At 41.3% G+C, this 17098-nt stretch overlaps 2 protein-coding genes across 3 annotated transcripts in view; one reads left to right on the plus strand and one right to left on the minus strand.

Annotated features, from left to right (window-relative positions):
• Window positions 1–1117: 1117 nt before the first annotated feature.
• The window catches only part of afap1l2 (actin filament associated protein 1-like 2), a 37887-nt gene continuing 21906 nt past the window's right edge, over window positions 1118–17098 (minus strand). For both annotated transcript variants that reach the window (XM_066664510.1, XM_066664511.1), the window contains exons 6-20: window positions 11556–11661; window positions 9360–9574; window positions 9082–9261; window positions 8918–8992; window positions 7802–7886; window positions 7609–7713; window positions 7296–7507; window positions 6110–6255; window positions 5638–5752; window positions 5233–5430; window positions 4374–4743; window positions 3853–4026; window positions 3303–3493; window positions 2151–2288; window positions 1118–1600 (exon numbers count right to left, since the gene is read on the minus strand). In XM_066664510.1, coding sequence (XP_066520607.1) covers window positions 1574–1600; window positions 2151–2288; window positions 3303–3493; window positions 3853–4026; window positions 4374–4743; window positions 5233–5430; window positions 5638–5752; window positions 6110–6255; window positions 7296–7507; window positions 7609–7713; window positions 7802–7886; window positions 8918–8992; window positions 9082–9261; window positions 9360–9574; window positions 11556–11661 — 2337 coding nt within the window. In that variant the 3' untranslated portion in view covers window positions 1118–1573. The remainder of the gene's footprint in view (window positions 1601–2150; window positions 2289–3302; window positions 3494–3852; window positions 4027–4373; window positions 4744–5232; window positions 5431–5637; window positions 5753–6109; window positions 6256–7295; window positions 7508–7608; window positions 7714–7801; window positions 7887–8917; window positions 8993–9081; window positions 9262–9359; window positions 9575–11555; window positions 11662–17098) is intronic.
• On the plus strand, window positions 14997–16541 carry LOC136692018 (kelch repeat and BTB domain-containing protein 13). Its single transcript, XM_066665062.1, has one exon. It carries the CDS (start codon window positions 14997–14999, stop codon window positions 16539–16541), a length of 1545 nt encoding a protein of 514 aa, XP_066521159.1.

Genomic DNA, 17098 nt, shown 5'->3' on the forward strand with positions numbered 1-17098 from the left:
ATCCAATTCAGGGTCACAGTGGGTCCAGAGCCTACCTGGATTCATTGGGCACAAGGCGGGAATACACCCTGGAGGGGGCGCCAGTCCTTCACAGGGCCACACACACATTCACTCACACCTACGGACACTTTTGAGTCGCCAATCCACCTGCCAGTGTGTGTTTTTGGACTGTGGGAGGAAACTGGAGCACCCGGAGGAAACCCTCACAGACACAGGGAGAACACACCAAACTCCTCACAGACAGTCACCCGGAGCGGGAATCGAACCCACATCCTCCAGGTCCCTGGAGCTGTCTGACTGCGACTCTCCCTGCTGCACCACTGTGCTATTTACTTACATCCTTTTAATAAGTGAATATACATGGTACTGTGCACCGTGACTGCAGACAGCAACAATAATTAATTGAATTTCCAGTGAAACCACCCACTACTCATTTTTTCAACAGACAAAAGATTTGTAAATGGAACTAAATAACATTTCTCAGTGTCAATCCTTTGCCTTTGTCGCAGCTTCTATTCTTCTCAGGAAATCTCTAGGAAGATGTTTACCACATCACCAAAGTACAGAAGACCATAATTTAGATGTAAGTCATATTCCAGCTGAAACTGTAGTTATTTTTAAATGATAAAGCTACTTTTGTTGTTTTGATGCCTTAATATAAATAGAAAAAAAAATAGAAATCCTATTTGCAGCATTTTTGCGCCACATACTTGCACCTTCCCTATCTGTTAAAATAGTTCCTAAGTAAATTTTGTCAGCTTATCTTTGTTTCTGAACTGTAAAATTGGGAAACAAAACAGTAATTAAATGTATTATTTGGTTGTAATGTTGCAGACACAAATGGTTTGTCTTTTGGCGCCACCTGTAGAGGAGAAAGAAATGACATTATACATTTACTCATTTTCTGCCAGAATTAAGCAGAGATCGTATGTTGATGCGTAAAGCGTTTCTGTCAGTACTGGATTTTTATTTTAATAAAAAGTGCATGTTTTAGCTAGCATACAGTAATAAGTCAAAAAAAAAGAACTTCTTTGTAATATGTATTTACATCTAGGCTACCAGCATACACGAACCAGGCTACAATCTAGACTGTACCTATTGGTTTAACCATACCAGCGACCCTTCATAGCATGCTGTAATGGGAAAAGACTAATGGCTCTCAAAGTTCTCTCAGTTCGCAACTTCTTATAGCTGTAAGAAAAACACTCCGTTCTGTAATGTACTCGTTTATAAAAATGTATTTAAATCCCTTCCTTTTTCATAAAAAAGTCTTAAATAGATTGATATTACAGTGTCCAGTGGCATTGTTGGGGAAATTTAGGGGACAACAGTGTTGTCTCTGATAAGCTGCCTGCAGGAAGGAGTACCGTCGCAGTCTCTCACTGGAGCAGGAAAAAGGGGCAGGGCAAGAGGACCAAGGGGGAGACTACAGGCTGAAAAAGGTGTGCTGTCCCCTCCTCCTCCTTCCTGGCCAAAAGGGCTGGCCTAAATATGTTACAGCTTGAGTTGGCCAAAGGCTCTGAGTTGAGGGCTTTTATGTCACGTTCTGCACACTGTATTCCCATTTCCAAGCCTAGGATGTTGACTTCTTCTCCCACTCCTGCCAAGAGAAGCAAATAAGAGTGCTTAATAAACTGACATCCAACAAAAATACTTTGAAGTTTAAGTGCTTGTGTCTTTAATCCAATCAAACAGAAAAGTCTCTTGCTGTTGCGCATGAACATGAGGATCAGAAAGATGTCATGGCCAGTAAATCAGTCTTTAATGCAATTGAAAAATAAGCCAAAATCACTGCCAGAATATTAGACGTCTAGAGCACTGATGTGCCCAAGTGAACTATACTGAGTATACACTTCACAGGGCAACATTTACACACACACACACACACACACCTATAGACTCTTTTGAGTAGCCAATCCACCTACCAACATGTGTTTCTGGACCATGGGAGGAAACCCGCATGAACCCAGAGAGAACACACCAAACGCCTCACAGATAGTCACCCAGAGAGGGGCTCGAACCCACAACCCCTGGACCCTGAAGCTGTGTGAACACTACCTGCTGAGCCACCGTGCCGCACCTGTTCGCTTAGTAATGTTCTAAATTACACTTCTGTAACAGGCTGCAGGATTTCAGATGAAACCACTCACCTTGGCCTTCTGCAGTACGTTGCCTTTACTGGATGCCATGATAGACAAGGGCCTGTTCTTCAGTGCTGTGGCTGAGTTGACAGGTGAGGTCTCCCCATTGTTGACAGGTGGTGTTGGAGCAGGTGGGGTTGCCTTAGGCTAAAAACAAATTTTTTTTTAATAAATTTAAAAATCAATTTTTGTCATCACTGAATTTTAGCTAGATTTCTGACAGTAATTATTGGCCTTTAAAGGCTAAGCACCACTTAATGGACCTCCATGAATATTTCACATTATTTTAGCTACTGACGAGCTCGCTACAGAAATTCTTGAACGCAACCGTGTGACGTCACTGGTGGACAACAGCTGAACAACGGAGCGGTAAAACACCGTTATGACTGACGGTTATGACAGTATCTAGCTAAATAACCAACATTATTCATAACAATAGCCTAGCAATAAGCTAAACTCTATTTAGAGGTACCGTTATTCTTGTAAATGTGATTGAAGTCGAACTCGAATTCATCCGACACTATAAACCTCCGTAATGCAGCTACGTAGCCGAGTACAATCTGAGCCACCGAGTTTAGCAAGTCAAGCTAACGTTAACTAACACCAACTAAAACAGGCGAAGTGAGTGTCCTTACCCTGTTTACCTCCATGTTACAGAGGCTCTTCAACACCTTTCGTTGGTGTCCTTACATGCCCATATTGTTGGAAAAGCGCCAGTGAAATGAGCTACAGATAACGGAGTGAGCGGAGGGTCCTTTAAAAGTGCCCGTTTAAAGTTGACAAATGTTGTCCATTTTCTGGATATTTTGGGATCTTTGGGATATTTGTGCACAGATGTCCCACTGTACATTGAATGATTGCAGCCAAAAACAACACACCTTTTCGTCATTTTGCATTAAATTAAGTGCAACTTCTAGAGTTGTTGTCCACCATCTACGTCACAGGCAAGACGCCTACTAGAGTTTCCCAACACCGTTGGGGGGGGGGGACCAACAGTCTTTTAAACCTTATTCCTTGAATTAGTAAGAAGTAACATGTTTTCTGACTATCAATAAACACAAGTAAGGAACTCAAATTCCACTGTATTTATTTGTTTGACACTTTCATAGAGCTGGTGCTTAGCCTTTAAGGAAATCTGTTCTCTGTGGTGTGTGCACTGACCATGGGCGGCGTGTCCAGAAGGCTGCTGTCTACTGTGGTGCCAAGGGTAAAAGGTCCAGCCTCCACCTTTCTCAAGTTCTCTTTTACCTCCATCAGACTGAGCTCCACCTCCACCCGCCGACGCTCTGCCTCCCGACAGGCCTCCTCCCTCTGCTTTAGATAAGCCTCTAGAGAAGCCTGCCTAGAAGAGTCTGTGAAAGGAAACAACAACACACTTCAAAAAGCCATACACAGGGACATGGTGTTGGCTGCAGAGTTTGCACACCATATGCTTTGTTGATTTTCTTTAATGGTAGTATTGTAGTTTATTTGGCAAGTCATTCTTTAACAGATCCATTTCTATTATGCTAAAAGCAATAGCATATCTACCATAACTATTGACTTACCCACAGCCTTAAATTTAACTCCCCTGTATTTCATTGTGTCCAGTATTCACCCACTCCTAACTTGTGAATATAGTTGTTCACTGTATGTTTCAGCGTCGTTGAAACGCGCTTTAGAAATGTCATTTATAATAATAATTATTATTCACTAGGGGGCGCTGCTTTACCTTGGCAGGAGCTTAGCTCTTCTTTCGCCTCCCGTCTCTCTTTCCTCAGGGTGGCCAGAATGTTCTTGACCTCTTCCCTCTCCCGCTCCAGCCGGTCTCTATCATCTGTGAAGCGTCGCACGTCTGCCTCTGTCCGGTTCTTCCCCAGCTTCACCTCAATTGACCCTGAGCACGCTTCAAATGGTGGAATGTGGAGGAAAGTTCAGTTATAATCCAGATTTTTCTTCCCTGACCAGTGTCTTTTGACTATATCACCACCACCCACCAAACTAATTTTTCATTTATCAGTTTGCTCTAATGTACCCTAATCACGTGCAGAAATATACCAACAGTTTTAAGGTTATGACATGGTCATTAAATGCAGTATTTATTGCATTGGATGGGTGTGGATACAGATCATTCACATTTAGATACTGAAAGCAAAAGTCCAGGTCTTCATAACAAGAACTACTAAAGTAAATTACCTAATAAAACATTTACAGGAAGAGTCTTTAGGAATCTGTTAAATAAAGGGTAACTACCTGCTACAGATGGCTTCAGTCTGTCAAGAAATTTATCGGTGCTTGCTGCCCTTCCTCTAGAGGTTGGGGGGCTGTGGGGAGTGTGTGAATGTGTGTGATGCTGGCTTCGAGGAATGTTGGGGCTGTGGGGAGTGACCTTCTTATGGCCATCTTGACTAGGGAGACTAATCCTCTGGGGCTGGGGCTGGGGCTGTATCTGCGGTTGAGGTGGCAGTAGATGTTGGTGCGGTGCCTGGTTCTGTGACTGGTTTTGGGGCTGAGCATTGGAGGATGTGTCTAGATCCAATCTTGGGGCGACTGGTGGAGGATCCAGGTGCTCTGTATTTGTGGGTAATGCGGTTTCATACACTGACTCAGCAAGTTTAATATCCTAAGAACAGGAAGAATAAAGGCTTTTAGAATTAAAAGTAAAAAAGTAGAAGATTTGCAACTAAAACACATGGCTGTGTTGTTTGAAATGCAGAATGGCAATCCCTGGAGATTTTCTTTAGCAGATGTATTTGGAAAAACTGAAAAATGTAGCTTGATCTTTTTCTGTTTACTATTAACTAACTGTTTTGAATGGAAATTACATACATTTAGGAGGTCATACCTACACCTACTGTTTAAATACACACTTGTAGTGAGATAAATGTAATTGTGAGCATCTTAGAGAATTTCAGAGAGATTATGTCTTACCTACAGTTTATCTGGCATTAGATTAATGTGCTATTGTACACAGCATAGGTGTGATCCTGAATAGTTAATGTAAGAGCTACAGTTACACAGCAACACCTGTTTTTTGTTGTATAGCAGTCTGTTTACCGATTACAGAGGCAGAGACAAACATTAAAATCTGGCATGGTCGATAAGTCCTGACCTCATTGGCATGGTCCAGCTGCTCAGTGGGACCAGGGGTGGGGCTGTGCTCTCTCTGTGAAGACTGACCGAACTGGGGAGACACTCTGCCACAGTTCGTGTGGAGGAAGGAGCGGACAGGCAGCAGGTCGAGATATACCCTGTCCTTTCCATCCTGCTCTGGGCTCACCACCAGTTCACTGCTGCCTTCCTGGCCATCCTACTCAGCACAAAGACACAAGATTACAACAAAAACTCCAGTCAGTTAACACATACAAAATCCTGAAACATACCCTGAGACACTCAGGGTCTCGTTAGTCCTCGCGGTGTACACATCTTTAAACTCTAAGAATCAAGAAAGTCACAGCTGACTAAAAAAGAAAACACTGACTGGTTAAGATGTTACACCCAAGGAAATGCTGCATACCTCTAGTTCATTTTCTGTGGAAGCCACATCATCGTATATGTCGTCAGACCCATTGGGGTTTGTTGGGAGGGTATCTGTGTAAGTGTTTGGTTCTGAAAACCTCCTCTGCATCAGGCTGAGTAACACAAAGAAAGTTGTATGGTATTTATTTAGCAAACAGGTTTATCCAGAGAAATTTAAAGTACATGTAAAGGAAGTTGAGGTTTATTTACAGGTCACTGACTCTAAGCTGACAAATTTAACACTGTTATAAATAATCACTTCCCAGTAATAGAACATAGAGGACATAGGGCTTGTGAACCACACAATATATCAACTAATATATTTTCCTAGGAATTTCCTGGAAATCCAGCGAATCATTGTACTATGACCTTGCTTTGGCTATTGCAACACTTGTGTTGTCCAGCTACAGGAACTATTAGATACGCATACACAGTACCACTTATATGCCAAACATGACAAATACACTTACTACATTGAGGTCTTGGCTGCGTTGACAATACTGGAAATCCTCTCAGAGTTAACATAGTCATAAGTGAGTTCCTCTGGGTCAGTTTTGGTCCCGGTCTGTGATAGCAACAACCCCAGCCAGTGGCCCATGTCTGCCGATGACTTAGCCTGAGAAGTGAGACAAAGGCACAATGGACATATGTCTAAATATATTTAATTACATGCTATTATTCATAATAAATAATAATTTACAAATAAATTGTGTTCAATTAATGTTGAACACTGTTTATCAGAATCATCTTTAGGGATAAACTCAGAAGTTGCAATTTTGCCTCCTTTCCCTTTGTTTGCAGAAAAATATCGTTCCAAATATAGAATATAAGCCGCCAGACACCGAACGCAGGAATGTGAGCAGGAAATAAGTTGTTTATATGTCTGCTGAGAGTATGCTTTATCACAAATGTTTTAATAACCAATGTTTATGGACTTAGATGACAAAATACACACAGTATATCCAGATAACACTTTAAAGTTTTAAAAAAATGTAAACAAAATTTAAACTTAACCTCACACGCCATGAAGAGAGTGTCCTTCTACATGTGAAGTTGTGGGATTTATTTTAGCAGTGTAAGAGCATTCAGACATGAGGAGAGTGCTGCTCCATCAGCAGAGTGTGAGGAATGTTAATCTGCGGGTTCTGAACTGGACTGCAGTGTAGCTGTGTGTGCATTTTGAATGTGTGTGGCAGCTGGACCGAGAGAGGGGTGAGGTCAGATTAAATTATGGAAGTACATTAGTCTTTTAGCTTTTTGAACACTTAGCTAATGGCTAAACTTGGGGTTTCACTAAGAAGCTGTGAATTAACTGAATAAACAGCGTTATCTATCTGAACAACTACTAACTACAGCAATATCATTTCCGTTCTATTTTAACCTTTATGTAATACATAAAATGGTAGAAAAAACGTACACAAATTTCCAAATATTAACTTGCAGTCAATTTTTGATTATAAAAGTTGGAGAACCAAAAATCACACACAAACTGCTGGCTTTTCATGTCATAAATCATCATGACAACCCTGGACAGAACTGTGATTGTGATTACTGACTCATTGGCATGGGGTATACCGTTATAAACAGGTGTCTGAAAGTTGTTTCAGTCTGTTGTGAGGGCATCAAGTGCAAGCAACCCTGAATTTTTTTGCTCACCTCCAGAATGGCCAGCTGCTCTCCATCCATCTGTACGCGAAAGGAGTAAAGATGTTCCGGACTGGGGTCTGGTAAGATCATGCACCCTTCCAAAGGCACTGGCTGCTGGGCCAGCTTAGACTTGCCCTTATCCTGATAGAACAACAGCTGTCCGTTCTTTATCAGGCACCAGCGTGTCCGCCACTGGCTGTTCACCAAGACGTTGAGATAGCCTGGCAGAGAGAAGTGAGGGAGATTTTAATGTATTCACGATGTTGTCCCCCTATTAATTAAACAGCCAATGAATAACTATAGTATAGTTCCACTTCTTTACCTGATGTTTCCACACATTTCTCGGGACTCTCTAAAGAGGAACTCTTCTTTTTCCCAATGTTCATGAGATTACTTAACTTCAGGCCAGTACCGTATTTCTTTTTAACTAAATGGCAAAAGACAATTATCCTTTAATGAGAAAATGACCCCACCACAGTCCAGAATAACAGGGCTATATAAGACTCAAGTCTCACCATCTTTAGTCTCAGTGTTCTCGGCATGGCTGTCCGTACTGCTGCCGCTCTCTGAGGCCACAGAGTTTCTCTCATTAAGCTCCACCTGCAGAGGGGGAGAGTTCATTGTATCACAGCATTTTAGTTATTTTCAGCTCATTTTCTACATTATAATACAACAATACGTCAATATTTTGTGATGATCCTGCTACCTACAAAATGAATTAGACTTTATACAGAGACTGCATTTTCTAAAAATGTTTTGATTTTCTTTTTTGATGGACAATGAAACTGAAACACCTGGTTTTAGACCACAATAATTTATTAGTATGGTGTAGGGCCTCCTTTTGCGGCCAATACAGCATCAATTCGTCTTGGGAATGACATATACAAGTCCTGCACAGTGGTCAGAGGGATTTTAAGCCATTCTTCTTGCAGGATAGTGGCCAGGTCACTACGTGATGCTGGTGGAGGAAAACGTTTCCTGACTCGCTCCTCCAAAACACCCCACAGTGGCTCAATAATATTTAGATCTGGTGACTGTGCAGGCCATGGGAGATGTTCAACTTCACTTTCATGTTCATCAAACCAATCTTTCACCAGACTTGCTGTGTGTATTGGTGCATTGTCGTCCTGATACACGGCACCGCCTTCAGGACACAATGTTTGAACCATTGGATGCACATGGTCTTACTGGTGCAATGTGGGCCAATGAAGATTGGCCACCAGGCTGCTCCAATTTAGCCATGAAACCTACCACACTAAAATGACAGGTGTTTCAGTTTCATTGTCTAACCCCTGTATATATAAATAGCCATTCTAGACGACACTCAATGATGCTTTCCAATCAACACTGCACAAAATACCAATCCATTCAACACACACATAGGTGATGCCTAATAATAAATAATGGAGGTAATAATGGAGACAATGAACTTGTGAGAATTATGCAAACTGTCATTTCTTCCATTCATCAATGTAGTTTACAAACTATAGCTTACGGTAAACAATAGCAAAATTTATCTGGCAATAAATTTGGCTAAAAATCTAATTGTTTCATAATTCCATATTGTCTGGACACACTGTTTGTCACTGATTTCATGTATATATGTTCTGTCTATTTAAACCAATTAATACCTTTGTACAGATGAGTCTGGGGGAATCAGAAATATCAGAGCCCTCTGCAGATTTGGGACTAATCTCCTGGATCGCCTGTGTGGATAAACATTATTAATGAACTAAGAATTAATTATCTGAAGTAAAGATCACAGTTTCAGTGTAGGCTTTTCTCAGAGCCCTACCTTTAGCCACTGTTCAGCCTGGTCTTTGCTCTGTAGGCCAAGCACAATGGCCTCCCCACCCTGAGGAATGATCTTTAGCTTGTGCTCTTTTCTCTTGGGTTGTTTTTCCTTATAGATGACACTGCAGCCCAACAGACTGACATCCAGCAGAGGAGTCTGGTCCTTTGAACTTTTGTAGCACTGTATACACAGCAAAAGACATGCAAGCCATTACTGGATCTGCTGTGTGAACCCACAACACACAGTAATTGGGCACAAGGTGATAGTCCAACACCTACGAAAAGACGGTTCTCTCGGATGATGCAGAGCTGTTTGGCCCACTGTCCCAGCCACTTCTTCCTCCAAAGGAAAGCACAGATCCGAGCATCCTTCATCAGCTCAATGGATGCTTCTGTAGACGGCCACTGGTGCTGCGCTGTGGACTGTATTCCTTTTGTTATTTGATCTTCCTCATCATACGACTCATAAGAGCTGCTTACTGCATCAACATCATCTATGGAGGAAGACAAAGAAAGTCAGGATCCTGATAAGCAGAACGAGAACGTAGGAAAAGGAAAGTTCAAAGAGGGTTTGGGAATGACATTGGGGAGAATAAGAAAAATTCTCTCTTTTTTTTTTGATAAACATTTTGTATGGTACATGCTTCCTTCAGGACGTGAAAACATTTATATTCACAGTTGTTTTAAGAAAGCAAACGCAGTGTTAGAAGACTTGCCCAAGGACTTTGCTTGGTGTGGTGTGTTGAATTGCCAAATTAGTGGGGCTCTATTTGTTTAGAAAAAATTAGAGAAGACAGGAAATTGCAGAATCATTTGTAGGTCAGGCAGATAGACAGAGAGAGAGAGAGAGAGAGAGAGAGAGAGAGAGAGTGAGAGAGAGGAGAGAGTAAAACTGAATTATCTTTGGAATGTTCATAAGCAGGATCATGCAGAATAGGTGCTGTGCATTGATCATCACAGTTGAGTTACTTTTACATTCACACATGCCTGTCTCCAGTGAATTCTAAGTATTAGAGTTTGTCATTAGTATCACCCCCCATGCAGTGCAAAAAAGATACCCTGATTGATCACAGCATAGATCATACTGCCAGAGCTCTCTACTTGATTCCTGGTCCCTGTGATGATAGCAAAACATCCAAATCCTCCAGAAACAATAGGAGAGAAAGGACAGAAGAAGTGGAAAGAAGATCATGAAACTGCATGATACAGCCTATAGTGACATATGAAAGAAAGAAAAAGAAGGTGACAATTCTCCACAGGTCAGACGGATATGGAACAGTGCAAAAGTGCATAAATAGAGGATCATATTTTAGTCACCGAGAGCACAAAGTGAAACTGTCAATAGAACCAAGTAGAGGAAATGTGCAAAGTTCATGCATTTATTTTGAATACCATCTGACTTGTGATGTTTATTCTGTAAACCAATTAGAATCTTCATAACTACAACATGGAGTGCTTCTATGATAAATTAACCATGTTAACTAAATTTATATAGCCCTACACTGTTTTTAAAAACTAGCCAGAACAACCTGCAGTGAGTTTTTTTATTAGTTATTTCCCACTTAAAGCATAAAAGCTACATTTTATTCTCAGATCCTACACTTTCAACCAATACCTATAACCATTCTCTTTTACTAAATATTCTTTATTTACTAATTATTTACTAAATTTTGCCTCTTGTTACTTTCTTGTTGACACTAAAACAAAACAAAAACTTGAACCTGTCAGTATAATTATTTATATGCTGTAAATGAGTTATTAACATGTAAATATTATACCAAAACATAAATCACCAACTTGTCTTCTTAGGCTTACATGAATTTCCCATACTGAGTATGTAGTATTTTAAATGACGTATCCCTTTCCATTTAGATTAACACATATACTTGATGAAGTGATTGTGTGCGCTGCACATTTACTGAAAATATAAATCAAACCCTCACAGAGTTGCTCTAGCCACCCCAGACCCTGTATCATCTGCCACCCATTTCCTGGGCTCACGCTAATGTTCCGTTGCTCTGTCCAGTGCCAAAGGACCCGCTGCAGTGGAACAAAGAGCATCACTGTTCTGTGCTCCTTAGCCACAGGGTCCTCTGTGTCAAGGCACTGTTTGGAGGGGAATTGTTCAAAAAAAGCTGCAGTTCAGATTTGGAAGCAGTAGTTCTCAATTGCATTAGCTACAGTTTGGTAGCAGTAGCTAAGTGAGATAAATTAGGACACTGAGGGAACAGTGGATCTGTTTATTTGTTATGAGCAATAGGAGCTCAAGATCTACAAAAACAAGGCGACTGGACTATGTCAGTTTAATTGACATGAATTAACAAATGTCAACACTTGTGTTGCTGTTATAGGCAGGGGTTCCCGTAACAACACTTAAACTGTTGATAAATGATGTTTGAGCTGTAATGTTTTGGGGGGTTTAATGTTCTGTAATGTTTTATCACTTAATGAGAATAGTCCCAGAGTAGGTCTTACCATTAAGGGCTGGATCATAGGGCTGCGCCTCTTCATAGTAACCTTCTGGAGAGTCAAGACATGCTGGAGCTGGCGGAAGAGGAAAGGGCTCCCTTGTTACTAAGGGCTAGAGTAACAGAGAGAGAGTGAGAGAAAGAGTGAGAGAGTGAACCACAGGCAAATTCACCTTGTAGATATCTACTGTGAAGCCTCATACAAAAATGTTAATACTTCGAGTCCCTTTATGATGTTCATGTAAAACTCACACAGTAGCTACTTGTTTTTCCAAAACGTCTCAAAACAAAGTTGAAGTTCTGCTAAGATATATTCAGAAATGCTTCCTTTTCCACCCCTAATTCAATAAGTAAAACTCAGGAGTGCTTCATTTTTTTGTGCACCTGTCTTTTCTCTGGGATTTTCTCTCTGAGGGTGAATTCCTCCACCCTGAATCTGAGCTCCCTCTGACCTCAGCCCTGTGCGGTTCAGACAGGAATTCCACACGTGTTTGCCTGCAGGAGTAATGGTTTTTGTAGGGTGTGGAGTGGCCTAGTGGGTTTCCCAAATCAGTCAACTCAAAACATCACTAAATCCCTTCATCTGATACACCATCACACAGTGATGCCTGCCCCGGGGCAAAAAACACAGGACTGAGCCTCCGCTATATTAACCACCCACACACAGTAAAAAACAGTGTCTTAGCTGGCTTGTGAGCCATGATGTTGATGTATGTTGATTCATCGTGGGAGATTACTGGTACACCATTCAGACTCAGCTTGCACTTGATTGAAACCTCATGCTGCCTCCTGCTGCTCAGTTTATACGCCGGTTTGGTGAAGCTGATACAGCTAATGGGTTAGTGAGGTTAACTGGAAGGATAAGTGTCCATTTTAAGGCAAAGTCAGAGACATGTTCATAAACAGCTGGGCTCAGGGCCTTGGTGGAGACACAGGATGTTGCAAATGAAACTGAAAGTTTGGGCTTTAGAAAAATCTGCCTTTAAGATGGCTGCTCGTGTTGTGTTAACATTAGTACACACAGATCAGCCATAATAACAATAATAATAATAAATATAATAATAATAATGACTGGCTTGACACTGTGTTTAAAAACTCCAGCACCATTGTTGTGTCTGATCCACTCACACCAACACAACACACACTAACAATCTCCATACCCATCAGTGTCACTGTTGTACAGAGAATGATCCACTCCAAGTTATTTCTGCTCTCTGAAGAACAGGATAAAAGGGGTCAAACAAAGCATGCAGAACAACACATAGGCTACAGTCAGTAATTGTAGAATTACAAAGTGCTCCTGTATGTCAGTGTAGCTGTGTGAATGGACAGTGTGTGTAGAAACAAGGTCATAATGTTATGGCTTATTTCAGAACCTTTAATCAATACACATCCAACTATAATTAACTGTATTTTCTGAAATCTATGAAGTTTAATGAAAGCTTAGCACATCCACAACTACAAAGTGCTCCTAAATGTAAAGTGCAGCAAGGAGGAAACTAACCATGACATTAGGACCATGTCATGTGTCATATAAAGACATGTTTAATATAAAGAGATATGTCTATATACAGCCTTAGAAAAATTTCCCTGGGTGTCTCCACAATTGTAAGCTGATGAAATACATTTGGGGAACTAAAGTTATTTATGTATTTATTTATTTATTTGTTTGTTTGTTTGTAATAGTAATCCCTGATTAAAGAAGAGATGAAACAGAAAGGGAAAGAGACATTAGAAAGAAACAGGAACTGGTGGGAATAGCAGCGCCACATATAGTGCACACAATCTCAGACGGGCCTTAAAGTCCACTAAATGGAAACTATTTTTCTCACACAGTCTTACAACTCTACCCCCAATCCCCCACTCTCCCTTTTTCTTCTTTACCCTGTGACACTACGACAGGCAGAGAGTACTCTGGGAGGTAAGAAAAGCAGCTTCTGAGTGCTTGTGCATCTGCCAGTGATTAAAAAGAAAGGGAGCGATTGCTTCCTCCCTCTCAAACCGATTATCAGTGCGGCTTTGGACACAGTCAAAGGTCAGAACCTAAAGCCCAGGCCCAGTCCAGCTTTCCACAAAACAGCACAAAAGCTGCTGCTTATGGTAGCAACTTTATAGTGTGTATGTATATGTTGGACAAGAGCCTGTAAATGCAAATGACATTCTTGTTTACTGTACCCCTCACAGACCCTCAGCTTGAATCTTATTTCTCCTGACTTCGTTCACACAATCAGCCCCCCTATTCTCTCATCACCAAGGAAACTCTCTCTGAGGAGGAAGCAGATCAGGAGGCAGGCATAAATAAGGATAGCGCGCCAGTCTTTAAGGAAGAAAAAAAAAAAATGAAAAAAAGACATGTGGGAGAGAGACCAAATGAACACCCAGAACATGGAAAATCCCTGACTCCCATGCCAAGAATCCAGTTCAGTGAAAACACAGGCCGGCCTGGGCCCAAACACTGCTTGGGTGAGGGTAAGGGGAAAAATAATCAGCACTGTTAACAGACTTATTGTTCACCAACATGTTCTTTGAACAACTGTCATTGCCCCTGATCTTCTTCTGTACTGACTGTAACCTACTGAAGGCCCAGTAATATACCTTTAATATGTTTAAGTTAAATTAAAGCCTCGACACTTACACACGTTTTTTTGACATTCATCTTTCAGTCTCTCTAGGACACGCCCTCGGTTGTTCAAAGAAATCAGCATATATTTACATATTTATTTATTTATTTATTTATTTAAGCATGGTCTTAGAAGCTGGTTGCACAATTTGTTGTTTACAATCAACTTAAAACCAATTATAGACTAAGCAGAAGAGAAACCCTTACTCCACCTATCAGTACTTCTTCGCATTTTATTAAGTATGGCTTCTTGACACCTACGTGTCCTTTCAGACCCATATCATTAAGTTCAAAAAGACAGAAATACAAAGAGAAATGTAATTGTGATTATTTTTGTAGAATTTAAAAAGCTTTATAAAGTGTATACTCCACTGTGATGTTTTTGACAGTTCATCAGGTCTTGCCTGGTTCTTAGTTTCATTTCCTCTGTCACTATTTTTTGAACACTAGTTTTTAAAACTTAATTTTCATTTATTTAGCTTTGTCTTTCCTTTCCACATGCAAGTGAATTACCTATATTTAATCTACTCATAAATTAAAGACTTTAATATTTATTTGGAATTAAACTGCATAGTTATTTTAGTTTTAGGAAAATCATCTTCAGACCAATATTATCTACTCTATATATCTACTCTATACAAGATATGACCCAACATACCCCCTTCCCCATATGACGCTGGTGTTCGACCTTGTTGCTATCTTTAGGGTGGCTCTATTTTCAGCAACAGGAGAGCAGTGTGTCTATGAAGCGACAGTGCACTGACGCGCTTATGTTTAGCGTCAAGCCTGGACAAAAACAATAATTAGTCTCACTTCCTATTCAGTAGCATGGTTATACTACATCAGGAGAGGCAAGCTGGAGGTGTTATGGAGCCTAGCATCAGCCTGGAGCTAGACAGGAGTCCAGTGGCCCAGTTGGAAGAGTCTGGATTGGGAGAGGGAGAAGGCCCAACAGATTCCTTGAGAGTGCGAGTGGAAGGTAGTGTGTTTACTGTAGATAGAGCCTTGTTAAGCCTGAATTCAGAGTATTTTCGTGGTCTGTTTCGCTCTGGCATGAGGGACAGTTATCAGGATGAGCTCCATTTGCAGGGTGGTCTGAAGGCCAGGGGGTTCCTTATCGCTATGGCAGTCTCCAGAGGTGAACGGCCAATTATCAGTGACCCTGAGGAGATTGTGGAAGCTGCAGAATGTGCTGCTTTTCTTCAAGTGGATGCCTTGATCCAGTATCTTATAGATATCCTGGACACAGACAACTGCTTTCTTCTCTACCATACAGCTGCCGTGTTTGGCTTGTGGAGGCTGTTTCGCAGTGCGGCCATGTTCATTCGTGATGCCTTCCAAGACCTACGGGAAGCAGCAGACTTTCTTCCAGAGGAGATGCTCTGCTACGTAGAGTCCCTCTCACCTGCTTCTTTCATTGCTATGGCCACTCATGCGCCTTCCATGAAGATACTGCAAGATGCCTTCCGAACAGTGTGGTTCTTGAACGAGGAGCAAGCAGACTGGAGGTACTTGACTGACCTACCCACAGATGCCAGCACTTCCATGGCAGGAGTTGCTGTGGTGGACAACCAGCTGTATGTGGTGGGAGGAGTACGAGGGATCAGCAAGGAGACGGTTGACTTTAGCTTTTGCTACAATGTAGAGAGCAACACCTGGAGTGTGTTTGATGGGCCTCAGCAGCCCAGGTATAACTTCACCCTTGTGGGTCATGAAAGATGTTTGTATGCCTTTGGTGGGGAGTATGACAAGAGGATATTATCTTCCTCAGAAGTGTGTGATATATCCACCCATGAGTGGAGTTTTGTGAGGCACGCACCACGTCCAGTGGCAGGGGCAGCCAGCGCAGTGGCACGGAGAAGGATTTTCATGTGTTTCTGGAAGCCTCCTGACACTACAGATATCTATGAATACGTTCCTGTTAAGGATGAATGGATCCTGACCACCACTATGATACGGCCTCAGAGTTATGGCCACTGCATGGTGGCACATGGAGACAAGCTGTATGTGATGAGGAACGGCCCTTGTGATGACTTCCTACGCTGCCTCATGGACTGTTATAACATCACCACAGGCCAGTGGACTTCTATGCCGGGACACTACGTAAACAGCCGTGGGGCACTCTTCACAGCTATGGTAAGAGGGGACTCTGCATTCACAGTGAACCGCAATCTGACTCTGGAGTACTGGATCTGTGGAGATAAGTGGAAACCCCACAAGCAGATGACAGGTTTCCCAAAGAGCGGATCACTCTGGACATGCTTGCTCAGGCTACCCAGGGTTACCGATAGAGAAGACATAAACAGTACAGATGAACCAATAGAGACTGGTGATTATGAAAACACGGATGAGAATGTGGAGATTAACACTTAAAAGTGTTTTTAACCCCCTTTTTGTTGTACAATAGGCAATTATCTTAAAATACCTAGAGATTTATATTCATTCATTCATTGTCTGTAACCGCTTATGCATTTCATGGTCGCAGTGGGCCTTCACTTTTGTAAATAAACAATTTTATGTAGTATATACAGTATGTAAAGGCACAACAACTTTATAAACGGACTTTAAGTAGTGTACAAATAAACTGTAAAATATGATCATAATAAATCACAAATCATTGCTATGGTATAATCGTTAACGCTAATGTATGAGCACCATCTTTTATGTTTTTCTAATTCAAAATAGACTAAACACTTGTAAATACCTGTTATATTACTACACTAATAAAACACAATGTGCATGAAACAGCACAGTGGCCATGAACAGCTACAGCTGATTCAGTTATCAAGATATGAATCAGATGTTTTAAAAAGTTTACAAAAGGTACAATAGAGTATGGCCTTTGAAGACAGGAGCAGGACATTTCTAGTCAGAATAAACCATACAAATAATAAAAGAGCAGCAGTTTCAAAAAGTATTAAAATCTGTTG

The sequence above is a fragment of the Hoplias malabaricus genome, chromosome 3, assembly GCF_029633855.1.
Source record: "Hoplias malabaricus isolate fHopMal1 chromosome 3, fHopMal1.hap1, whole genome shotgun sequence".
Classification (NCBI taxonomy): Eukaryota; Metazoa; Chordata; class Actinopteri; order Characiformes; family Erythrinidae; genus Hoplias; species Hoplias malabaricus.

Excerpts from the sequence above, each read along its gene's own strand:
- LOC136692018 (XM_066665062.1), top strand. The coding sequence starts at position 14,997 with ATGGTTATACTACATCAGGAGAGGCAAGCTGGAGGTGTTATGGAGCCT.